The sequence below is a fragment of the Camelus bactrianus genome, chromosome 6 (assembly GCF_048773025.1).
Source record: "Camelus bactrianus isolate YW-2024 breed Bactrian camel chromosome 6, ASM4877302v1, whole genome shotgun sequence".
Lineage (NCBI taxonomy): Eukaryota > Metazoa > Chordata > Mammalia > Artiodactyla > Camelidae > Camelus > Camelus bactrianus.
The window spans coordinates 52,493,549-52,519,679 of record NC_133544.1 but is presented as its reverse complement, the minus strand read 5'-3'; the positions used below and the strand labels follow the sequence as shown (position 1 = coordinate 52,519,679).

The 26,131-nt window shown below is 35.0% G+C and overlaps 2 protein-coding genes across 5 annotated transcripts in view; one reads left to right on the top strand and one right to left on the bottom strand.

Moving 5' to 3' along the window:
- The window catches only part of SLC25A21 (solute carrier family 25 member 21), a 421,620-nt gene extending 417,171 nt beyond the window's left edge, over positions 1-4,449 (bottom strand). The window contains exon 1 of the mRNA XM_074365611.1: positions 4,336-4,449. Coding sequence (XP_074221712.1) covers positions 4,336-4,408 — 73 coding nt within the window. The 5' untranslated portion in view covers positions 4,409-4,449. The remainder of the gene's footprint in view (positions 1-4,335) is intronic.
- MIPOL1 (mirror-image polydactyly 1) overlaps positions 4,242-26,131 on the top strand; it is a 266,078-nt gene continuing 244,188 nt past the window's right edge. For 3 of the 4 annotated variants that reach the window (XM_045504304.2, XM_010967039.3, XM_045504303.2), the window contains exon 1: positions 4,242-4,474. The gene's annotated coding sequence lies outside the window, so the exon portion shown is untranslated. Of the gene's footprint in view, positions 4,475-4,514; positions 4,647-26,131 lie in introns of those variants that run through there. The other variant, XM_045504302.2, reaches the window with a different exon arrangement.

Genomic DNA, 26,131 nt, shown 5'->3' with positions numbered 1-26,131 from the left:
TAGTGAAGCCTATTTTAACTTTCTAGAATCATGGAATGACAGACCTGGAAGAGACTTTAATCAATCTCTTCTTTGACAGTTCAGAAGGGTAAAGAGACTGGGGGCCTCAGCAACTTAGGGGAAGAGTTGGATGGAAAAGCCAGATATTTCCTGGCTTCAGAACTGATAATCTTGGCATTAATGTCTGGGACATCTCCCAAAAACTGAACTGAAGATTGTGGTTACAGTAGCCAGAGTGACCCTTTTAAAGCATATTTCAGGTACTGCTCACCTGTTCTAAGCCACCTAGTGGTCTCCTGTCATCCTGAGAATAGAATCCAATGTCCTAGCCATAGCCCAATTTGGCTTAGGGCTATCTCCCCACACTAATTTCCTAACCCTTCTCTCTTTCACCCTGCTCTGTCATACTGATTTTTTTTTTTTTTTGGCATTCCTCTGAACATTCCCAAGTGTGCTCCCATCTTTGCATTTGCTTTTCCCTGTGCCAGGAAAGTTCTTTTCCTAGACATTCTCATGACTTGCTTCTTCACATCTTTCAGCCACCAGCACAAATATTACTTTAACAGGCAGGGTTTACCTGTCTAAAACTGCACTTCTCTTCAATCTGTTCACTCTTCAGCTAGCCTGATTTATTTTTCTTCACTATAGTTTTCAACACCTAGATATATTCTGTACTTACTTGTTTCTTCTTAGTCTTTCCTTCCTTTTGAATGTAAAGTCCATGCAAAAGTTTCTGAAATACTGCCTGGCATATGGTAGGCACTTACTAATATTCAGTGAATGAAATGACAGCCACCCCAGAAGAACACCTCCTACCCTTTAAGTAATCACACCTCACTAACCCTTTTACCAGCCTTTGGCAACCACTGATATACTTTCTGTCTCTATGGGGTTGCCTATTCTGAGTATTTTATATAAAATAAATCATACAATATGTCTGACATGTTTCATGTAGCATCATTTTAGAACCATTGTTAATTCTTTAAATGTTTTGTATAATTCACCAGTGAAGCCATCTGTTCTTGGACTTGTTTTTATTGACATGTTTTAAATTTCTGATTCAGTCTCTTTACTTGTTATAGGTCTGTTGAGATTTTCTATTCTAGAGTAAGTTTTGGTAAAGTGTTTATTTTGAGGAATGTGTCCATTTCATCTAAAAAGTGATTTATGCATCTATATTACAATACTATAGGATTCTGCATTTGTCTATACATAGAGGACTTTCTCCAATCAATCCAGCTAGAGATTCTGGAGACCTTTTATGCCTTATCTGGAGATATGACCACTTTGGGCCTGCACATGTAACCCAATAATTGAAGAAGCTTACCAATTTCTACTGAGGATCTCTCTCTGGCATCTGCCTGCAATACTGTGGCTTCTGTGGTGCAGTAGTAAGCTGTGGTGCTGGACTTCCACCTAGCTTCTATCTGTAGTATTCTGGAATTAGGTGCACACTGACTACTTTTTTTTCTCAACAGCCCCCAAACTGGCCACCCATTCCTATCTGCACTTAGACTCAGGCAAGAAAGAAACCAGTCTCTCAGGCACCCCCTTGAAAATTCAGACCACTGGATATATGTCCTACTCCTTTCTCTCCTCAGTGAGAAGACGGGGGTTGAGGGTTTCCTCCCAATCATGTATACTCGGGGTGGGTCACTTGCAAGTGAGTGCCACAAATTTTCCTACTGGTCATTGATGCAGTTGGTTTCACATTCACCTTGGCTATGGGAACCACGTAATTGGTTTCTGGATTTCTCACAAAGGCAATTGATCCATGTATTATTGTTAAGTTTGTGTCTCCATGAGAGAAGGAGGGTCTGGGGTTGCCTATTCTGCCATCTTAATGTCACTCCTGATATAACTCTTTTAAAATGAATTTGTATTTGTTTTATGATATAGATTATGGTCTGTCTTGGAGTATTCTATGCAGATCTGAAAAGAATGTGTATCCTACTGTTAATAGGTGTTCTATAAATATCAATTAGGTAAGTTAGTTGATAGTGTTATGGTTGATAGTGTTGTTCAAGTCTTATATACTCTTACTTTGCTTTTTCTATTAATTATAGAGAGATGAATTTGAAATCTGACTATAATTTTATATTAATTGTGGATTTTTCTCTGCAGTACTAACATTTCCTTTATGTATTTTGAAGTTCTGTATTAGGTGAATAAGGGAATGGTGGAGAACAGAGAAATAGACACATCAGGAGAAGATTAAGCTCAGAACTGCAGATTAAAACAAGATACCCTTTACAATAAAAATCAATCTATCTCTACCTATCATCTTGTAGTTTCTGTTTCTCTAGAGAATCCTGACTAATATACATGACATTCTCAGCTACTTGTGTGCACAGTTTTTATTCATTACTTTATTTCCAAAAGTGATTGGAGAGCCTGGCACATTGTGGGAAGCCAATGATACTTGTGGATTTGAGAGTACTCACAGTCTGACATTCTTTTGCTCTTTGTAATGAAAAAGAGGTTCATTGTCTTTACCTTCTCATCCTTATCCAACTTATAGTAGGGATAAGGGCATAGATAATTAGCTTGAGAAGAGAAAAAAAGCTCTAATTGGTCTCTTACATTTCTTGTAGACTGGCAAATGTTAGCAAGATAGAGAATGAAGAAAGTACATGTGAGTGATGGTGGTGAAAGGGGAGCTGGGAAAAAATTAGCTATCGTGGTCTGAAAAGTTCAGGAAAAGAACATTACAGAGTTACTTCGGATAAGTTGGAAGAAGGATTTAGAAGAAAAGGCATATTTGAACTCATTGAATAAAAAAGAAAAACAGGTTACTTAAAAAAATGGATTTTTTTCTTTACCCTGGAGACTTCAAGCACCCAGAAAATGAGCTTTAAAAAAAGAGGGTTAATGTACCTTTACCCAAAGAAAAATAGTACAGTCACCTTCCCTAAATTTAACCTATGAATTCATTACTTGGTTTGAATTTTTTCAGTGTTGTGGTCACTATCCTCTCCCCCACTTATTTCTTGTTATTCATTAGCTAGGCAAAGCAACTTTCCTTCCTTTCTTTTACATAAAATTTGAGTTGGCCCAAACCTTTTCACAAGTCTTTTTTCCTGATTAAAGTGCCCTTCCCATCTACTCTAACAAACTATACCACTCCTCCTTTTGTCTATTGTATTTTTATGGTACTTGTTGTCCATAAATATCTGATTCGGACCCTGACTGAAGTAAAGTAAAGAAAACTGCATTTGAAAGCTGAATCTATTAAAACAAAACATACAAAGAAAAAAAAATACCTCTTCAGAGCACTGTCCATTAATTACAATAACCAAGAGTTTGTAAACATTATAAATTTTTTGTTCCAACTTTATAACCAATTTTTTCATGTCTTTTTTTTTTTCAGTCCTTTTTTTTACATCTACTAAAGTTTAAGTTCCTTTCATTAACTTTACCCACTAACTTGGGAACCTGTCAACACTTCCTATTATGCCTACTCTTTGGGGATGTGTAAAAAACATCATTATTATCGCTTATTGTCCAAAACCCAGAAAAGTACCTGGCACATAGTATATGCTCAATAAATATTTGGTGTCTGAAGGAGTTAACGTAACATTTATAAAAGCACTACTGATCTGTGGTACAAGAAAACCACACTTGAATTACTATCAGCTATACTACTTACTTGTTTCAACAGGGAGGTATTGAGGACTTAATCCTGAAAGGTTCAACAAAATCCATATATTAAACGTTAAGTAACCGTGTCTCTTAAGTATTTAAGTCAACAGGTCACCACCCCCAAATTTTAGTCTAGGAGCTAGGCATTGCTTTTTGCTCCCCCAACTGGAGTCCAACAACAGCCTTTTTCATTCAACCATGACTTGCCAACACGACCCTCTTCTCTTCCTGGCGTCCCATCTCCACTCTCCCCCTCACCCCTAAACCACACACAAAATAGGAAGCCAAATTCTGCCTGCTCTTGTGGACACTCGACAACGCTCAAATTGGGGCGCTTTTAAGGACGCGGTTTTCCTCCTCTAAGTAGATTAAGTTTTGTCCAGAGAATACTTTGCTTCCGCAGAATGCGCCCGTCGCCTCAGATCCGACAACCGTAGCGCCCGAAGGAGCAGGTACAGAAGAAGACTACTCAAACCTCCTCCCTTCTCCGAACTCCAGCGAAGACTTTCCAAGCCCCTCCATTGCCCAGAGGCTCCGCCCCGCGGCCCGGTGGTGTGGCACGCGCATGCCCCGTGGCGCCGCCTGCCCCTGCCTGGCGCCGGCCCCGCCTCCGTTCCCCGTGGGCCCCCGCGCCGCGTGCGGCCGGCTCCCTCCCCCGTCGCGCCGCGCCAGGTCGTTCGGCGGCGCGCGTACCTCTTCGCGCAGAGGAGCCCCCGACAGGGAGCCTCCGAGCGAGCGGCGATTGGCTGACGTGGTGGCTGCGCATCGGGCCTGAGAAACTCTGGGCGAGCGTGCAGAGTCGGCTCCCGGGGCGGTGCGGGGCGCATCTGAGGTAAACCCGGAGGGTGGGAGGTTTGGGCGACCGGAGAAAAGGACGGGTGGGTTTAGACCAGCCCTGGGATTTCCGGCCGCAGCCTCCCTGAAGAAGGAGAAGGGGCCACGCAGAAACTGCACCCAGTGAATGTCTGCCCCGTGTGGCCGGGAGTGATGGGGCTCACGCGAAGGTCAGCGTCGTGGGGTCCTCAGCAGGTCTTCCCCATGGGCATGATTTCGGCATCTTCGCCTGTTTCCTATTACAAGAGTTCAGCAGCTGAGCATTTACTCAAGTGTGTAGGGTTTTGCTTGCTTGCTTTTCTCTTAAGAGGCAGCGAGTTAGGTTTGGGTCTTGGCTCAACCTATGATTGACTCTGTGCCCTTAATAGTCACTCTTTCGTTTTATATTTCAGTTCTCACACTTGTAAGTTTCGGCAAAGAATGCATGCTTCTTTAGGCACGTTGAGCCATGCTGTAAGAGTTTTTTTGGTTCACAATGTCTCTGGGCCCAAATTTCTGTAACTGAAGGTGACACCACCCAACAGTATTTGTGAAATACTTTAAGCTCCATGGATGGGAGGAACTGGATAAACACAAAATAACAGCATTATTAGACGAGCTGTCGTAGAAAGAAGAAACTTTCCACAAGCACAGGCTTTTTGAAAAGCTCCTGTGAACATTTTTATGCAGGTTAAATCAGAGTGGTAGTTGACAAAGGTAAGCCAACACAAAGGGCCAAACAAAACTCCATTTTAAGGAGGTTCTCCCCACCCCTTCCCCGGATAATTTTGACAATAACAAGTTATTGGCTTTTCAAAGTTTGTCCTTCGGATCTAGTGTGGAACTAACCTAAAATGACGGTACGTAAACATTTGGGTATCCTGTGCAATAGTATACCAAGAAAATTAAAACAAAGCTGACCTCTATGTAAGTTAAAAGGAATTAAGATACCTCATTGGTGAGGGAAGTATGATAGAGTGCATGAAACGTTAAGTGTACAGCTCATTGAATTTTCACAAAGTGTGCATATCCAAGTATCTGGTAGTTAGATCAAGAAAGAGCATCACTTGCATGCTAGAAGCCCTACTTTGTGTCTCTTTTCCAAAGGAAGCAATTATCTTCGTTTCTGATCATCAGTAAATTTACATATTGACTTTATATAAATGGAGTCATACAATGTGTAGTCCTTGGTGTCTCACTTTTGCTCAATATTATATGTATGAAATTTATACAAGTTATGCAACAGTAGTTTATTCTTAACGCTATACAGTATTCTGTCTAGTTTTTGGCTATTACCAGTAGGGCTACTGTGAACATTTTTGTAAGTATTTTGATGAACATGTGTGTACATTTCTGTTGGATGTATACGTACTGGTGAAATGGCTATATTATAGAATATGCAGATAAGTATTTCTGGTAGACACTACCAAAAAGTTTTTCAAATTTATTGTGTCAGTTAACACTCCTGTTAGCAGTGTTTGAGAGTTCTGGCTTCTCCAGATGCTTGCAACATTTAGTACTGTCCTTTTCATTTTAGCCATATTGGTGGGTAGTGATATCACCTTGGGGTTTTTCCCTAATTTCCCTAATGACTAATGATATTTAACACCTTTTCTTATGTCTTTTGGCCATTGGCAGGGGTCATCAAATTTTCTTTAAGGACAGGATAGTTAATATAGGCAGTCTTTGCTTTGTAGAGTTTCGGTTAAAGCAGTATTGTGCAAAGGTAGGGCTGCTGGTATGTTAGGCTTTGCAGGCCATATACAATCTCTTCTGTAATTTCTTCCTTCCTTCCTTTGTTTCTTTCTTTTTCTTTCTACCTTTTTTCTTTTGCCTCCCTGCTTGCATGCTTCCTGCTTGCCTTCCCTCTTTTCCTCTTCTTTAATTTTCTTTTCTCTCCTTGCTTCCTTCCAATTTGTTAACCACTGGTTATGCTGAAAAATGACTGTTCATAAATGACTGCTCAATATTCTGCTTATTGATGGTGGTGATATCATTAGATGGGGCTATAATGGAAAAGTATAAATACATAATGTATTAAGTAGTGTGTGCTGTACTGTTTTGGTGTTAAACTTCAAATCTCTAAGCATACTTTCTTTGCCTTTTACCAGTTTTACCTCAAGACTAATTAGAGACCTGTCTGAGGCTTATCTAAATTGTTCTTACTGCTGCTCCTCCTTTCTCCTGTCCCTTCAAAGCTAAGGAACAGAAGAGGAGTAAGAAGTTAGAAAAGAAGGGAAACACAGTTCTTTGTTGATTTGCATAAAAGCCTAGAAAAGAGATAAATATGTGGCCATTTTTGGACACTGAGTAAAAGAGTGTAAAAAAGCATAAACTACTTTTTTAAATACTTTGAGAAGGATATTGTCTTTTGAGCTGTTCCATCTTGGGATGGCTTGATTGAAATTTATTTCTACCTGTTTGAGTATACTCATAATATAGGCGGAAATAGCCAATGGCTTGGGCCATGAAACTCAACTGTGGCACCCCTGCCTGGATTGGTGGTCCTCTCTTCCTTAAATACCCCTTTGAACTGTCCAGTTCATCTTCTCTTATTTTTGGCCCTCTGCCTTTCATCGGTACCAAAAGTATCACACACACACATTAAAAAGCAAAACAAAACTCTTGAAAGTACCAAAAGCTTTCTTTAAATACTATTTTAGCCTCTTAACATTTTTAGCTCTTTTTTCTAGGTTGTTTATAGAAGTGAATTTAGATATATAATTAGATATCTGCTAATACTAATGAGAGGCTCTGGGCAGTCTCTATCAGTGTGATCTTTTTCTTTGATATGGATAATCTTGCTTGCTTTTTATGCAAACACAGATTTAAGATAAACCTCTAGGCCCCGGCTTCCACCACCAACCTACTGGTGTCCATAAGCCTTTCTTATATAGAAATTCTGGATCCAGTTATACATTTATATGTGTGTATGTATGTGTATACATATTTAGATTAATACAGATACCTTTCAACACAACAGTTGTACACACATGAAATGTTTTCACTGCAATATTTTCACCAGAGTTGGAGTTACTACAAATAGTTGTGGCTGGTAAAGGGTATGTGCTGGTGGACAGGATTCTCTGACAAGTGAAAACTGATAACGGAGCAAATAAGGTATTTATGTAGTAGAAATATGTAATTGTACTAGACCCTGATTGATGCTTCTGCATTCATAAGGATTTCTCTGCCAGTCTAGCTGTTGTCATTTGCTTCCTAGAGTACCTAGGACATTGCCTTCATTGCATGCATTGCCATTGTTGACCTCGGATTGTCCATTTGCCAGGATTCCAATGGGAACAAACCTTGCCCTTTCTGGTTGCAGTTTCTGTTTTTAGATACTTCATTTAGGTTACATCTGATCTTGTTTACTTTGTTTAAGTTGACTATTCTTTGCTATGACCTGTTATCTGTTGCTTTTATACTTCCCTTCCAACAAATCTTATTACTTGATCTATTATCTGTTGCTTGTATACTTTCCTTCCAGTAATCTTATTACTAGTGTGTCTGGATACCTGGGACTGGGGATGGGCAGAGGATAGCTCACTTCCATCTCACATGCCACCTACAGAGATAGCTTTAGGGTATATTGCACAATATTAAGATACATTGCACAACATGAACCAATTCTTTCTGCTCTTAGTACTGTATTACTGTATTATTATTCTCCCTTTTTGAATTTATTGGATTTTTGAGACTTACAAAGAGAGGATAGACTTGTTTTAGAGCATTAATTGCAAAAGGAATATGTTACAGTGCAAAGAGCACTGGGCATAAGAGAAGAATAGCTGTGGCTTACTACCAGTCTGTGTTAACCCTTCCTGCAACTCTCCTCTCTTTTGTAAAATGAGGCATTTTGACTGAGTATCTCTAATCCTTGGTAATCCTTTCCAAAAGACATGATAGAGAAGCACAGGGTTTAGAATTTAAGGTCATGTAGGCTTCCCTCTCAGTTTTTTTCAGTGGAAGATTATATTTTGAGAGATTATATTTAGGCACATAGTGACTAGACTCCAGTTCTCCTCACTTTGTATTCCAGTTGCTTTTTCATTATGCTGCTTATGATAGGCAGCCTTCTGAGATAACCCTGGTAATCAGTCTTATGTAATACTTTCCCTTTAAGGGTAGACTAGACCTAGAGGCTCACTTCTAATAGAATATGGTGAAAGTGGTGGGATATCACTTCTGAGATTAGATTATAAAGCCTATTACTTCCTTTTTGCTGTCACTCTCTTACTTGCTCACTGCGATGAAGCCAGCTGCCATATTGAGTTGACCTATAGAAAGCCTCACCCATCAAGGAATTGAGGGGGACCTTTGACCAATGGCTCATGCAGAACTGAGGTTCTCAGTCTGATAACCTCCAAGGAACTGAATTCTGCCAACAATCCCTGAATGAAGTTAAAAGATCTCATCCCAGTTAAGCCTTGAGATGACTGTAGCCCAGACTGACACTGTAACTGCAACCTTGTGAGAGACTCTAAACTGAGGAACTAAGCAACATCCAATTCCTCAGAAACTACGATGACAAATGTGCATTGTTTTAAGCTGCTGAGCTTTGGAGTGATTTGTTAGGTAGCAATAACTAACTAATAAACTGCTCTTATTAATTTCAGAAATTTTTTAGTGAAAGAAATAGTTCTTCCTGAAGTTTTTGTGAACATAGCTTCAGTCTGTTTTTATCATCTTAAACGTATTTGAGGATACTATTTTTACTTTTTGCATAGTCAAATACTAACCACTTAACTGTTCCGTTTGTTTTATCTCAAAACTGGCAATATAAAGAGGTGATGACTCTGAAAGTTGATTTGGTTTGGGGTTTTATTAAATTGGATAATCATGGGGCGAATGTACCATAGAACTGCTTTTGGCAGTTTGACATGAGCACCTCTGATTCAGATATTGTCTATATTGAAGTGTCTTTAATTTAGATTTGATACTGTTTGGGATGTAGATAGCCAGGTAGTCTGCTCTTATTTATCTCCAGTTTTGCATTAGGGTGATGTGAGTATGTATAAATATTATTTTGAGAATTGCCTTTAGTATCCCTGGATTTATAAGTTTCAGAAACTACTAGAGTACAACAGGGATACTTTTACTGGCACCCTTGATCTTGAATCTTGTTTTGCTTCCTCTTGGAGCATACCAGTTTTCCATCTTCATAGTTTTATCTTCAGGGTTTTGCTGCTGTGGAACACGTTTTTAAAAACAAATTAGTGAGTGAGTGTATAAATAAATAATATAGATCAGTTAACTTTTTAAAATCTTTATTGTGAAATTTAGTACATGTAAAAAATATACATGGATAGTTCAATGAATAAATAAAAAGTTAACACACATGTAACTACCATCAAATATTTTGAATTGAATAATCATTGAAATGTGCTTTGTCCCTCCTACACTGTTGGTGGGAATGCAGTTTGGTGCAGCCATTGTGGAAAACAGTATGGAGCTTCCTCAAAAGACTAAATATAAACTTATCATATGACCCAGGAATCCCACTCCTGGGCATATATGCAGAGGGAACCTTAATTTAAAAAGATGCCCAATGTTCATAGCAGCACTATTTACAATAGCAAATACATGGAAACAACCTAAATGTCCATCGACAGATGACTAGATAAAGAACTTGTGGTATATTTATACCATGGAATACTACTCAGCCATAAAAAAGATAAAATAATGCCATTTGCAGCAACATGAATGGCCCTGGAGAATGTCACTCTAAGTGAAGTAAGCCAGAAAGAGAAAGAAAAATACCATATGGTATCACTCATATGTGGAACCTAAAAAAAAAAAAGGGACAAATGAAATGTGTTTTGTATATTTTTTAAATGCTTTGTGAGTATGACTGTATATATGTGACGTAAATTTTGCAGTTGATGCAGTTATATGTGTCTCTTATGTGAAGTTTGTTAATACTGTTGTTAAAAATCTTTCTTACTGATTTGTGTGTCTGTATGTGTGTGTGTGTGTGTGTGTGTGTGTGTGTGTGTGTGTCTTTTAATTATCAGTTGCTGACAGTTTACTTCATGTTAAATCTCTCTGTGTAATTTTGGATCCTATTTCTCCCTAGTAGTTCTGTCAATTTTTGATTAATTTGTTTTGAGGTCATGTTATTAGAAGCATACAACTTTATAATTAGTCTGTCTTCTTATGAATTGAACCTTTGTTCCATGAAGTGTACATTTTTATCTCTCATGCTTTTTGTTTTAAAGTCTAATCTAATTTTTTAAAAACTATTTTGAAATAATTTTATACATCCTGAAAGTTGCAAAAATGGTAGAGAGTTCCTGTAAACCCTTCACTCTGCTTCTAATATTAATACAATGCATAATCATAGTACAGTTTTCAAAATCAAGAAATTAATATTGTTACAATTCACTAAATTATATACTTTATTGCTAGTTTTTCCATTAATGTTCCTTTCCTGCTCTAGGACGCAATCCAGATCCCATATTATAGTTGTCATGTTTCCTGAGTTTCTCCCATCTGTGACCTCTTTCTGATTTTGGTGTAGCTATATCAGCCTTCTTTTGGCTAATGTTTACATGAATTGGATTTTTAAAAATCCACTGGGACATCTTTTCTTACTGGAACACTTGGTAGTTGGATCATTTCATCCATTCATATTTTTATTATTCCATTTTTTACCCTCTGTTATTATGAAAATTATATATGCTTTGCAGTTCTTTTACTGGCTATTTGTAGAGACTATCACATTCTGAAATATATCCTTTCAGACATTTATTTCTTTATGCATTTCCTTACGTGTATTTATGTATCTAAACACGTGGTTTTGGTTTGTTGCTTTTAGTTTTCTTATAACAATGGTCATGCTTTATTTTACAACTACCCCATTTCACTTAATAGTGTTTTATACATCTATGTCAATATACGTGTGTTTATAGTATATAGTATATACATACATAGTGTTTATAGAATGTATGCACCATAGGTTTTTTTGTCCAGATATTTAGCTGAAAGACATTTATGTTGTTTCTAATTTTCCAATATTATAAACAGCACTACAGTTCATGTTCTTGAATGTATGTTTGCATTGCACCCTTTGCTAGAATATGGAATTCTAGAAGTAGAATTGTGGAATCAGAGTTTGCACATTTAAACCCTTATTTGACATCGTGGGACGTTCTTGTAATTTTCTATGGTGTAGTTTTTATAAAAACACAGTATGCCATTATAAACTCTTTCAAGTAAAATAAATAAAAAGATGACAGAAAAACATTGCCCCAAATTCTATCACCCCCAACAAAAACGACCTTCATTAAAACTAGGTGTACAGGATTCCATGTTTCTGTTCTGAAGAGTGTTCGATTTAAAAAATAAAAAAGCCTAGCCGTGGGCACATGTTTATGAAATTTCACAGCACCAAGAATGAAAAAAAAATCCTAAAGGTTTCCAGAGAGGAAACCTAAAAACAAAAAAGAATTGAATATGTCAGCTTCAGTTTTCTTAACCAACAGCAAAGTAAAAGAGTTAGAATGAAGATGTTTTCAGACCTGAAAAGCCTCAGAAGCTGTGCTCTAGCAAAATAAAGAAGTGAAGGAAAGACCTGGAATGTAGGAAATAGTAAATGCAACCTAGGAGAACGATGAAATGATGTCCCAGAATGGGTATCTGTGTAGCAGGCCTAGAGAACAGATGGTCCAGATTGGAGAGAAGCCTCCTCAAGAAGGAGGTGTCCAAGAATGAAAGAAGACTTAAGAGATCTTATATCCTTCAGGGCTGGAGTTTTCTCTGTTGGAAAGTTTTTGAAACTATGAATTCAGTTTCTTTAATAGATGCAAGACTATTCTGGTTATCTATTCTTACTGAGTTAGCTTTGGTAATTGTATCTTTCAAGGAATTTGTCATATTTGTAGGTGTGAAGTAGTTTGTAATAGTCCCTTTTTATCTATGGGATTTTTTATTAATATATAGTCGATTTACAGTGTTGTGTGAATTTCTGGTGTACAGCATAGTGATTAATTTTTACATATATATATTCCTTTTCATATTCTTTTTCATTATAGGCCATTACAAGGTATTGAATGTAGTTCCCTGTGCTATACAGTAGGACCTCATTGTTTATATATTTCATATATAGTAGTTAATATCTGCAAATCCTGAAGTCCCAATTAATCCCTCCCCCTGCAACCATAAGTTTGTTTTCTACATCTGTGAGTTTGTGTTTTGTAAATAAGAATACTACTTAGCTATAAAAAATGAATAAAATAATGCCATTTGGAGTAACAGAAAGAAAAATACCACATAATATCACTTATATTTGGAATCCAAAAAAAAAAGAAAAGAAAAGAAAAAGGACACATATGGGATTGTTTTAATATCCTCCTCCTCTTCCTGATATTGGCAATATATGTCATCTTTATTTTTATCTTGATCAATCTAGCAAGAGGGTTATCAATTTCATGGTTTTTTTCAAAGAACCAGCTTTTGGTTTCATTGATTTTTCTGTGTTGATTTTACATTTTCAGTTTCATTGATTTTTGTCTTTTCCATCCTTCTGCTTACTTTGAGTTTAACTTTCTCTTAATTTTGCATTTTCTAAAAGATGGAAGCTTAGATATGACTGAGAGGCCTTCTTCCCTTTTTTAATACATATGTTTAGTACTGTAAATTCCCTCTAAGCACTGATTCTAGCTCCATCCCACAAATTTTGATACACTTCCGTTTTTATATAGTTAGAAGTATTTTTAAATTTCCCTTTACTCTTCCTTTTTAAACCATATGTTATTTAGGAGTGTTTGGAAATTTTTGAAGTATCTTTCGGTTAATGATTTCTAGTTAATTTCTGTTGTGGTAAGATAACATTTGTATGATTTCAGTTTTTATTCAGAATGTATTGAGTTTGTTTGTTTGTTTGTTTTTTAGTGGACCAGGATAGAGTCTTTTTTGGCACATGTGCCATGTGCACTTGAAAAGATGGTGTATTCTTTGCTGGGTGGAGTTGTCTATAAATGTCAAATAGGTCAGGTTGGTTGACAGTACTGAGTCCTGTATATCTTTGCCAATTTTCTAGTACATGGTTACTGAAGAGAGGTGTGGTGAGGTTTCCAGCTATGATTATGGATTTGTTGTCCCTTTCATCAGTTTTCACCTTGTGTATTTTGACATTCTTTTGTGAAGTGCTTACATATATAGGATTGTTTATGTCTTATTAGTGATTTAAGCCTTTTAATGCCCTTAGTCTTGGTGATATTTCTTGTTTTACTTTGTTTAATGTTAACATAGCCCCTCTGCTTTCTTTTAATTAGTATTTGCTTGCTTTTTTTCCCTGTGCTCTATTATCCTAAATAATATATAGTTAGGAAAGGGTAATTTGTAGGATATTTTCATTTGTATTGATGGGGTTCAGAACATGCTACCCCAAAATATGGTACCTTGACACGTTGACTATTTTAAAGCTGAAGGATTTTGAGAAATAGCAGGTGCAGGAAGGACTCTCTGACCTCCCCTTTCTTCACCTAAGCAGATCATAAGACCCTCATGTGAGAGGTGCCTTCCCTCTACCTGGAGGAGAGGAACATCTTTATCTCTGAAGATGGAGGATACCAAGAGGAATCTGAACGAACAGGCCTTGCTAAGTTTTCCCCATTTTACTACTCTTGGCTCATATCCTTTTGTTCTGTAATGTTTTTATCCATGACTCTCCGCTGTTCATAGTATAAAACAGTATAAAAATGCCCAAACCTGTTTCATCGGGTCTTCATTTCTTTGTGAAGGTTCCCTTGTCACATAAAACTTACATTAAATAAATTTGTCTGTTTTTCTCTTGTTGATCTGTCTTTGTCAGTTTAATATTCAGGTCCAGCTAGGGATCTTAAGAGGATCAGTGAAAAGTTTTTTCACCCCTACATGTGCATTTTGTTATTTATCTATTTATTTTAAATGTTTTGATTTTAGAAAGTAATGTCTTACCAAGTATGAACTAAGATCATGTAATTTTATGTTAAGGTACAAGAATATAAGTGTTCACATAGAAAAAATTTTGCATTATTGCTCTACTTCTTAGGTGGAATTTGAATGGTAATTTCTTATAGATATTATTTGCATTTGGGGGTTGAAATATTGTTTTGCATTAAGTCTCAACCACATACATACAACCTAAAAAATTGTTAACCATTTAAATTTCTTTAAATGGTGTATTTTCTGAAGCATGACAGACCTCTTCTTTAAGCCGCCTGTCTTGGAACTAATTAGTAGTTTAATACTTTTATTATCTTTTAAATTTAATGTAAATTGGAGCTATTTCCTTAATTTATGTCTAACAGCTTGTTAACAGCATGGGAGCTGAAGATATTGTGTGATACAGCTTACAGTATCCCAAAGTAGAACATTTTATTCAGTGGCATGAGCTGGCACAGTAGGCAGGATTATTCTGATTCATTTGGGTAGATGAATTGTAATTTGGGAAGTTCATATACAAAAACTCACTGAGTTTCTTTGTGATTCTGTACTGGTTAAGACACTCAGCTTAGGATTTCAGTGACTTGATTTCTATTGTCTTTATTTCATGCAGGTGATTTTCATCTTATTTTAAATTAAAATCTTATGCATCTTTAAAACGCCTATATTTTTTGTTAGCCATTTTAGAATTAAAATCTCATTTAAATATTCTGTCACATGATTACTAACTGGTTCTGGAAGCTTTTAGTCTGTATGCAAGTATACCTTAAAAATTAGAGAAATTAACAACAACAACGACAAAACAAACAGCCCAATCCAAAAATGGGCAGAAGACCTAAACAAGCAGTTCTCCAGTGAAGACATACAAATGGCCAATAGGCATGTGAAAAAATGCTCAATATTGATAATTATCAGAGAAATGCAAATCAGAACTGCAATGACATATCACCTCACACTGGTCAGAATGGCCATTAAATAGTCCACAAACGATAAATGCTGGAGAGGGTGTGGAGAAAAGGGAACCCTCCTATGCTATTGGTGGGAATATAGTTTAGTGCAGCCATTATGGAAAACAGTATGGAGATTCCTCAGAAAACTAAAAATAGACTAACCATATGATGCAGCAATCTCACTCATGGGCATATATCCAGTGGGAACTCTAATTCAAAAGATACATGAGTCCCAGTATTCATAGCAGCATTGTTTACAGTATCCAAGACAAGGAAACAACCTAAATGTCCATCAACAAATGAATGGATAAAGATGTGGTATATTTATACAATTGAATACTCCTCAGCCATAAAAAAGAATAAAATAATGCTGTTTGCAGCAATGCAGTGGACCTGATCATCATTCTAAGTGAAGTAAGCCAGAAAGAGAAAGAAAAATACCGTATGATATCACTCATATGTGGAATCTAAAAAAAAAAAAAAAAAAAAGACACAAACTTATTTACCAAACAGAAACAGACTCACTGACCTAGAGAACAAACTTAAGGTTAACCGGGGGTAAAGGGGGTGGGAAGGGATAAATTGGGAGTTCGAAATTTACAGATACTAACTACTATATATAAAATAGATATAGCACAGGGAAATATATTCAAGATCTTGTAGTAGTTTGTGGTGAAAAAGAGTATGAAAATGAATATATATATATATTCATATATGACTGAAAAATTGTGCTGTACACCAGAAATTGAAGCAATATTGTAAACTGACTATAACTCAGTAAAAAAATAAATAAAACAAGTTTATACTGTATAGCACAGGGAACTATATTCAATATCTTGTTGTAACCTATAGTGAAAAAGAATATGAAAATGAATGTATGTATGTATTTGTATGACTGAAACATTACACCAGAAATTTACACAACATTATAAACTGACTATACTTCAATTAAAAAACAACAAGAGAAATTAATTATTTTCTTCACTAAGGTTTTTTGGAATCATTTTCTTCCAAAATTTGTTCTTGATTTTAGGAATTACTTTATGAAAAACAAAAGATTGTGTTATTTGCCTATTAGTGGAGAAGAATTTAGACTACTCTTTAACATTGCCACATTTAGTATTAATGAGTTTTTTTTAACTGTCACAAAGATGTTTCCTCTAGTGGTATTCATAACAGAAAACTATGATACTGCCATCCAATGGAATATTAAACAACTGTTGAAGTGATTGGAAGAAAAATACTTAATATTATTGTGGAAAACATCAAGTATGTGTAGACATTGATTGGACATGTATAAATATGTAAAACAAAAATGACAAAACTCACTAGGGTTTTTAAAGTATTTTATATTTGGTGGTGAATGTAAGGGATGATCTCTTTTTCCTTCTTCCTTCCTACTTTTGTTTCTGTGGATTCTGGATTATTTTCTATAGGATAGGGTCATTTGGGCAGTGCCTAGAATTTCTATCTCTAATATTTTTTTTGATCAGTGATTCCTACCAAATTGAGAATTCAGCATCATTTGACATTAACATTGGATCGGCTTTGACTTCTGTGCTTATATAGTTGAGTGTATTTATTTTAAGGATATAATGATTTTTAAGCCCTTTGAAATCTTCCAGATGAATTGTCAAAAATTTTAAAGTAAATAATTATTTAGAAAAATATTTACTGTTGTTTTGGGAAGTTTTAAATAATGGCCAGTAACTTTCTAAGATCTTTTGTCTGTATCACCTTCCCTTTTCTAGCTTTTATCTGGACTTTGCTTTGTTCATATTGTGTCTTCCCTACTGAATTTAGACTATTTCTGTTTCTCCTCAGATGCAAGAAACTTGTCCAAAAGTTTTGAGAGTTCATAAGGTTTTGCCTGCTCCAGTCCCTTTACTGCAGACCTTGTTGAGGACCTTTGCACTCTTACTTGCTTGTTGAGAGCATACCCCATACCTGCTGCTTATAGAGAGTCTCATGGCTCTAAGATGCCCCTTCACTCTCTGTTGTTCCCCCTCCTCCTTCCTGCACAAATGTTGGATATCTTGCAGGTCTTATTATAGTGGTTGGTGTTGTATTTTTGTGTTTACCTAGTTTTATGGTTAATATTGTGTTTATGGGTTTGTTTTTGCCATCCTGGTTGCTCTATTTTTAAGGAGATAATTTGAGGAGGTTCAAAAACTGTGCAGCTTCTACCACAGTCTTCCCAGAATGCCCTTGGCTCTTTCAGAAAGTTAAATTTATTCAATTTAAAGGGTTGTGTTTTTTGAAGATACATTTTGCTAAAATGTTCTTTATTTTATGAATGTATAAGCTAAGGTAGTTGCTTCTTTTTTTTTTAAGTCTTAACTTTATAAAAGCCTAGTAACAATTTTTGTTTTAGAAATTTTACTGGTTTGTGAAATATAAAATTTTAGTGACCACTTATCTCTTCGATTCCCTAGAACAGAAAAAATAAGTGACTTGCCAAAGGCTGCAGAGTTAGTAAGTGGCAGCATCTGTATCTAAGTATTCATTTTATGACACCACAGTAATCAGCCCTGAACTAGTTATGGGAAGTGACTGAGTGAAAGTGAACTTTGTTCAGGAAGTATTTTATCCTTCATCTGTGCTGTTAGGACTCTCGTTTGGGTGGTATGAGAAATAAACCTTCAGAGAGAGTGGATATATACTTTTTAGCAAGTTCTTGGTGATCATGAACTCAGTTTTCCAATTGATGCATGTCTGTAATCCCCTTTTATTTTAAGTTTTTTCCATAAGAGAAGCTGAAAATGTCTTCTGAAAATACTAGGTGGTGTGAGAGCTAGAAAAGTCACAGGACATTTGTATTAGTTTCCTGTTGGTGCTGTAACAACTGTAACAAATGACACAAATCTAGTGGCTTAAAGCAACACAAATTTATTATCTTACAGTTCTGGAGGTCAAAAATCTGAAATGACTCCCACTGCACTCAAATAATACTAGTAGGACCATGTTCCTTTGTAGAATCCTCAAGGAAGCACTCTTTTCCTGCTTTTAGAGGCAGCACATTTCAATTAAAATGGTACATTTCTACCAGGAGGTTATCAGTTAACATTTCATAATCTATTTATATACTTCATTCTTTGAACTTACTTAGTATAGTTTATTTCATTTAACTAGTACACAGTCACTGTCTACTATCTCTCTCTACATCTGGAGTTTAAAACTGGTGATGGAGCTGAACAGACATATCCAAGGTCTGAAAAAAATGAAATGTGTGTGTGAGAGTGTGGGTATTTGTGTGTGAGAGTGTGTGTATGTGTGTGTGTAGGTATGTGTGATTAGTACCCTTATAAGGGTCACAAGAGAGCTTGCTTCTCCTCTCTGCTCTCTGCCACGTACGACTACAATGAAAAGTTGGCAGTCTGCAACCCAAAAGAGGACTCTCACCAGAACTCAGGCATGCTCGGCACTGTTATCTCAGACTTCCAGCCTCTGGAACTGTGAGAAGTAAATTTCTGTTGTTTGTGAGCCATCCATTCTATGTTGTTTTTGTTAACAGCGGCCCAGATGGACTAAGACAGGTTTCATCTCTTTTCATTAGGATTTTTGCCCAGCTGTGGTATGACCCTATGGCACTTGCAGCTTGGGTTATTGCTGCTGGTTTCTGTACTGATAGGATAGACAAGAATTGTCCTAATGGAATGGGGGGAGGTAAGAGCAATGCCATTTTTCTCTCACCTCCTCTTTCAGCATCACCAGTGTCTGCTTTTCATCCAAGGCTATAGTCCTCCTCTTTCCCAGTCTTCTTTCAAGCCAGCTGGTACATGGATTTCTTGAAGTTTTTGGTTAGTTCCTCAGGTCCGTGATTCCCTTTTTCTAGTTTTCCTAGGTTGATTTTTGGGGTAGAGAGCCAGCAATCTTTGTGGTTTGCTATCTAAGCCCTTCCTACTTTCTGAATAATTGGAAGCCTTCCTAATTTCTGAGTAAAACTTCCTTAGGAAAAAAACTCCAACCTTGTCTTAACTGAGAAGGGAACAGTTTTATTTCTTATCCCTATAAATAGAATAAACATTGTGTTATTAAGGTCTGGGTAAGACAGTAATTTTGATAAACTAGTAACTTTGAGTATCTGATACTGACCAAGGGTAGCAGAAAACTTTGTGGTGGATTATCTGTGGGTATGATTCTTGTAGAGAGCGGATTCTCTTTCTTCCAACTGTTGATACTATCCTTACTCCCTTCTCTCAGGTCAGGTTTAAGGTCTGAAACAATAATTTAAAAGCTAGTTTATCAAAGCAGGTACTTTACTCAAATTTTTAGCCTCTCCTGGCATCCAAAAGGAAGAAGAATTTAAAATAATTTGATTTGATAAAAAAAAAAAAAAGCACCCTGACCAGTAAAGAAAAGTTATAAGGTTGAAAATGTTAAGGTTTCCAAAATAAGCCAATGATTTCATCAAAAGTCTTTACATTGGATTGTTCATTTAAAACATATATACTCTTCTGCTCGGTACTGTTCTCAGCAGACACTAGAGTTAGTGTAGTGTTAAATCCTTAGACATTATTAAAAGATTAATGTTTGATAACACTATTATTCATATGAATTAACATCACAGGTTAGTGGACTAACAATTTTAATTACATCAACAACATAAAGAGAAATAAACTTAAATTCTGTGCAGAGATGTGAAAATGAGTATTAAGTGGAAAAATCTGTTAATGTTACTACTAGTTGTATATGTCTTCATGTCTGGTTCCTGGTTTCCATCAACTTCTATGTTAAGTTTGTGTACATTGCATCATGATTCAAAAATAATTGAGTTTGAGTTTAGTCAATGATTAGAATGTTTTTATAGTTTTAAAAATGTATTTAAAATAGTTATTAAAGGGAGAATTTTTCATAGTCTTTATTTAAAGATTGCTATAATGTTTAAATTTTGCATCAAACTTTTAAAAAATACAAAATTTTTAAACTATGTTATTTAGTAGTGAGGAAAGGTCAAAAAAGTGTTTAGAAACCCTGCTTGTGCTTTGTCCCTATCTCCCTAGCTGTTTGTTGTGACCACAGGAACTTTGAGGAGTGTTTTACATTGTTATTTGGTTACAGAATATTGCTCCATAGTTTTATTTTTATGCAGTGACTTTTGTGTATTTTCTTGTCTTCTTTAAAGGAAAAATGTGCATACTAAGTTTTTCCTTTGCAAAATTGTTATTTTTTTCCCTATGGAAGTTTGTTAGAGGATACTGAGGAAATCCCAAAGATTCATAAATATCACTATCAAATGGGAAATGTTGGCTGGAATGTTGATTAGGAAAAATTTTGTAGTTACATGTTATAATTGAAAAACTAGCGGTTTTAAAAATCAGTTTTGTTAGATTTTCTGTGAAATTAGTGTTTAAAAGGATTGAAACAGAGGCGCTGGACATGTTTGTCTATGTCTCCACTAGATGGCGGTGTATACTAGTTATTGCTCTATAGCCAACAAGGACACATATCTGATGAGGTAATACTCAGGTAATTTAGGTAACCCCATGTATTAATACAATTAAATAATTGTTTATTTGTTGCATAATTAAAGGTAAAATATAACCGTATCCCATATATATATATATATATATATATATATATATATATATATATATATATATATATATATATATATATATATATATATATATAAATGTTACTTACCAGCCTTCTGTGGGGAATGTGTATTGTTTATGTTTTTGGTAGACTTGCTAATTTTGTATTTGTCTGTCCTTATTCTTTGTCAGTATCCTAACGGCCAAAAATATTTTAAAAATTCAGTAAACAATTGAAATTATCTTAAATGGCTTCCACTTAAAGATTTTCCAGGATAACCAAAGTTCTGCGTTTCCTTTTGCATAAACTTACTTGACTGATGCCTAAGGTATGCTTAATGCTCAGGCTAGTACATAGATCTCTTGTAGATGTTTCTGCTCCTACTAGTTCAGTTGATTTATATACTTACCAAGAGTGATTTGTCCCCAAACCTATTTATAGCAGTTTTAACTGTGTCATATAATTTAAATTAAATCTAGAACAGCTAATGGAAACATCTTTATTAAAAATGTTCTTTCTATAAAAACCACAGTGATGTTTAGCAACACTCAGTAAGGTGAATTGCTTAAAAAAAATTACTATCAGAATAGGTGTAAGAAAGCTGTGAAAAAACCCAGATAATGAACTTGTTTATGAGGCAGAAAATGCTTGGAATTCTGTAAGTTCTGTACAAAAAGCTCTTTTATTTAACAGTGTAATTACAAATGTACATGTTTCATATTTTGATACTTGTAGCTGAAAGAGAACTCTCCACAGAATTTTTACTTGAAGAGGCCCAAAGTCCTGAATGAAAGTTGTTTAAAGAATTTGCTTAAGCGCTTGTTAATTTTAAAATTTGTTTCTCTCTTAATATTACTGTCTTGCTATAGTTTTATGTGCTTGTTTTAACTGGTTATTATTTATAGGACATCTAAATAAAAAGTATTAGTAGAAAATGAAATGTATTTAGATAGAAGAAAATTAATATTTTATCAAAGGCTTCAGATACATAGTTTAGCAAACAATGTAGCTTTTCCAGTCTTGCTGTTGAGTACATGTAATGATTTTTGTCTTTCTCTTATTCCATATCTTATAATTTGTTGCTGAATTGGTTTTTAGCCAAAGGTTTGAAACTTGGTCCCTAGGTTAGCTGGCCTCTTCGTGTTTAACTAGCAATGGATTGTCTTCCTCCAGATACAAAAGACAGACAATTTTGGTTCAGTAGTGAGTTCCTCTCTAATAGGAGTTTCTCCTCCCTACTATAATCCTATGGGAGCAATTTCAATACTAAGAAAAGGTTGAAGGTTTTTTTCTGCTTTTCTGGAGAGAACAATGCACTGGGAGTCAGAAGTTCTAGGTTTTAGTTCTAAAGTACAAGACCTAGAATAATAAATATTTCCTGAATATGTAAATGAATGAGTAGAGTAGCTTTGCCACGTATTAGTTGTGAGATTATAAAGTGGTCAATTAACTAATCTCTCTTAGAACCTTATCTATGAAATGGAATTTTATGAATTCAACACATTTCTTCAGTGTTACGAGTCAGGCACAACAATGAAAATATAAACCTCCTTTCAATCAGATGCTTAATTGGGAGGAGCACAGAAGTAAATAGTATGCACTGTGACAAATGCTCTTCTGAAGGTATGTACAGATAGAACTGAACAGAGGCAAGTGGAAAGCCCCTTTAAACCTGTAGGTATTCGTTGAACATTTATTTAACAGCGGTTAGGAAGAAACTGATTCTATTATCTTGAAAAAATTATTTAGAAACAGTGAAACATTAATTTTCTTTCACTAGTTGAAGAAAACAGTTCTGAAGAAGATTTTGTGAAGTATTTTTTAGTTTTCCGTAGCTCTTCTTTTCACTTCTGAACCAGCAGTTTCTTGGGAAGCATATTTATGAGTTTCAAAATTGGATAATAATGTAAGTTACCAGAAAAATGCTATGGATTGATTTCTCAATTTTAACTCAGTGCAACCACATTGTAGTAGATACTGTTGAGGAATGTTATAAAATTTCCGCATAGTTGTGACATCCAGAAACCTTAGTTAGCTGACATTATATTTCTAATTCATTCCAGTGAGGTTTTAGTGGTTCTCATAGTCATTCACTCTGCCCTTAAATCCTATCTGGTTTGCCTGCATTCAATTTGAGTAGAATTGACACTTTATAATTTTGAGTTTTCCAGTCCATGGCTGTAGTAAATACCTCTATTTATTTAGGTTTCTTTATATCTCTCAATAAAGTGCTATTATTTTCTCCCTAGGGATTTTGCATTGTTGCAACGGCAAGAGTCTTAAGTATAGGTGTTGAAAGAAGTGTGAATAGCCAAGATTCTTGATTTGTTCCAGTATCAAGGGAATGGTTTTTAATGTTTCACCATTCTTAGAAGATTTTTCTTGGTTTTTGTTTGTTTTAAGACATCTGTTATCAGATTATTATATTTTCAGAGGACAAAGAGTTTTTTTTTTTAGAGAAATGCATATTGAATTATATCAGATGGTTTATCTCTATAGACGTTTATCCTTTGATTTTCTTTAATGTTAGTGTAATGAATGCTTTAATTTATTTTCAAATATTGAATAACTCTCTAATGGGGTAAACACAGCTTAGTCACAATACATTATTATTTTTCATATATTGTTGGTTTCTGCTTGCTAACATTTTGTTTATGATTTTTATATCTGTGTTCGCTAATAAGATTCACTTCTTTCTTATACTGTTCTTATGTGAGTTTGGTATCAAGATTTCTATTCTCCGTATATGTCTAATTAATCAGTTCTGGAAATTATTTTCTCTGAGAATTTGTCTATTGCATCTAATTGTCAAATATATTGTCAAAAGGATTTTTTTCTTATTATTATTCTTGATATTATTTGCGTATTTTCTCCTCTTTTAAAATAAGTTTTATAAACTTTTTTTTGAAGGGAGGAGATAATTAGGTTTATTTATTTATTTGTTACGGAGGTACTGGGGATTGAACCCAGGACCTCATGCATGCTAAACACGTGCCCTACCACTAAGCTATACCCTTTCCCCCTCCTTTCTTCTTGATCAGTTTTCCCAGTTGTCAGTTTTTTAGTCTCTTCAAAGAACCAACTTTGGGCTTTGTTAAGCCTCACAGTGGTCTATTTATTTTCTATTCAATTAATTTCTGCTCTTAATTTTTTCTTTAATCCCTTTGAGCTTATTTTGCTTTAGTTCTAATTTCTGATAGATGCTTAGCCCAAGCTCATTAATTTTCATTCTCCTTTCCTTATACGTGTATTTAAAGATACAAATTTGTCTCCAAGTAGTACTTAAGGTATATCTCACAAGTTGTGCTTTGTGGAATTTGTTATTGTAGAGTTAAAAATATGTTCTAAATGTAATCATGGGTTTTTTTTCATTGATTTGAGTTATTTCTTAATTTCTAAACATATAGGAACTTTATTGCTTTCCGAATATATGGGAATTTTAATTTCTGAACATATGAGAATTTTCTTTTTGTTACCTATTTCAAACTTCATGTTGTGGTTAAAGAAGATGCTCTATCAAGTTTTAATTCTTTGAAATTTGATACTACTTGCCTTGTGTTCCAGAATACGGTCAATATTGTAGTATCACTAACAAGAGTATATATTCTGGATGTTGGGTAGAGTATTAATTTATGTTTAGATTTGTCAGGTCAAGTTTGTTAATGATGTTGTTTGTTAATTGACTTATATATTCCTACTGAGTTTTTGGTCTTGTTCCATCATTGTGCTTAGTTCACTTTGTCCTCAAAGTTTTGTTAGTTTCTGTATCACATATGTAGAGACTATGTTATTAGGCTTGTGTATATTTAGAATTTTTGTATTTTCCTTGCAAATTGAAACTGTTATTATGAAGGAACCCTCTTTCTGCCTTAAAGTCTATTTTGCCTCATATTACAGCATCTTAAGTTCTTTTGCTTAGTATTTAAATGGTGTGTCTTTTTACATCTTTTTGTTGTTCCACTTCTCTGACCCTTTTCATTTTGGGTGACTATTGTGAATATATAGATAGATTTAAAAAAATCAAATCTGACAATTTCTTTTTAATTTTACATTTTAAATTATGTAGATTAACTTCTTTTTCCTTTGGTGTATATTCCTATCAGTTTTTTTTTTTATTGTGGTAAAGTGTGTATAACATAAAATTTTACCATTTTAACCATTTTTAAGTGCACAATATAGTGGCATGGACTGCATTCACATTGTGCACCATTACAATTATCCATCTCTATAACTTTTTCCTTGTTCCAAACAGAAACTTTATACTCATTAAATATTAACTCCTATTCTTCCCTCCCCCAGCCCCTGGTAACCAGTGTTCTACTTTCTTTTTCTATGAATTTGAATATTCTAGGTATCTTGTATAAGTAGAATCATACAGTATTTGTCCTTTGTGTCTGGCTTATTTCACTTAGCATAATATTTTCAAGATTCAGCCATGTTGTAGCATGTATCAGGATTTCATTCCTTTTTAAGACTGAATAATACTCTGTTGTATCTGTGTAATATTCTAGGAATTTTATCACTTTGTGTTTTACATTTAAGTCTATGATCCATTTTGAATAGATTTTTGTGAAAGATGTACAGTCTATATTTATTTTTTGCCTTTGGATGTCCAGGTGTTCCAGTATCACTTTTGAAAAGACTATTCTTTCTCCATTGAATTGCCTTTACTCCTTTGTCAAAGATCAGTTGACTCTATTTGTATAGGTCTATTTCTGGATCCATTCCCATTGACCTGTTTGTCTAGTCTTTCACTAATACCATACTATCTTGATTACAGTAGCTTTACAGTAAGTGTTGGAATTGTGAGGTGTCAGTATTCTGACTTTGTCCTCCCTCAGTGTTGTGTTGGCTATTCTGGATTTTCTGCCGCTCCATGTAAACTTTGGAATTAGTTTATCAGTATCAGTAAAACAACTTGCTTGAGTTTTGATTGGGATCACATTGAATCTATAGATCAAGTTGGGAAGAACTGATACCTTGATCATAATGAGTCTTCTTTTCCATGTGTATGCAGTATCTCTCTATTTATTTAGATCTTTGAATTTTTTTTATCAGAGTTTTGTAGTTTTCCTCATATAGATCTTGTCCATATTTTGTTGGATTTATACCTAATTTTAAATACAGTTGTTCATTGCTGGTATATTTTGTCTTATGTTTCTTCCAAAAATTTTATAGGTTTAATGCTTTCTTTAAGATCTATGACCCAATTTAATTCATCTTTGGATACTTTTACATCTGAGTGTTCCAATAGTATT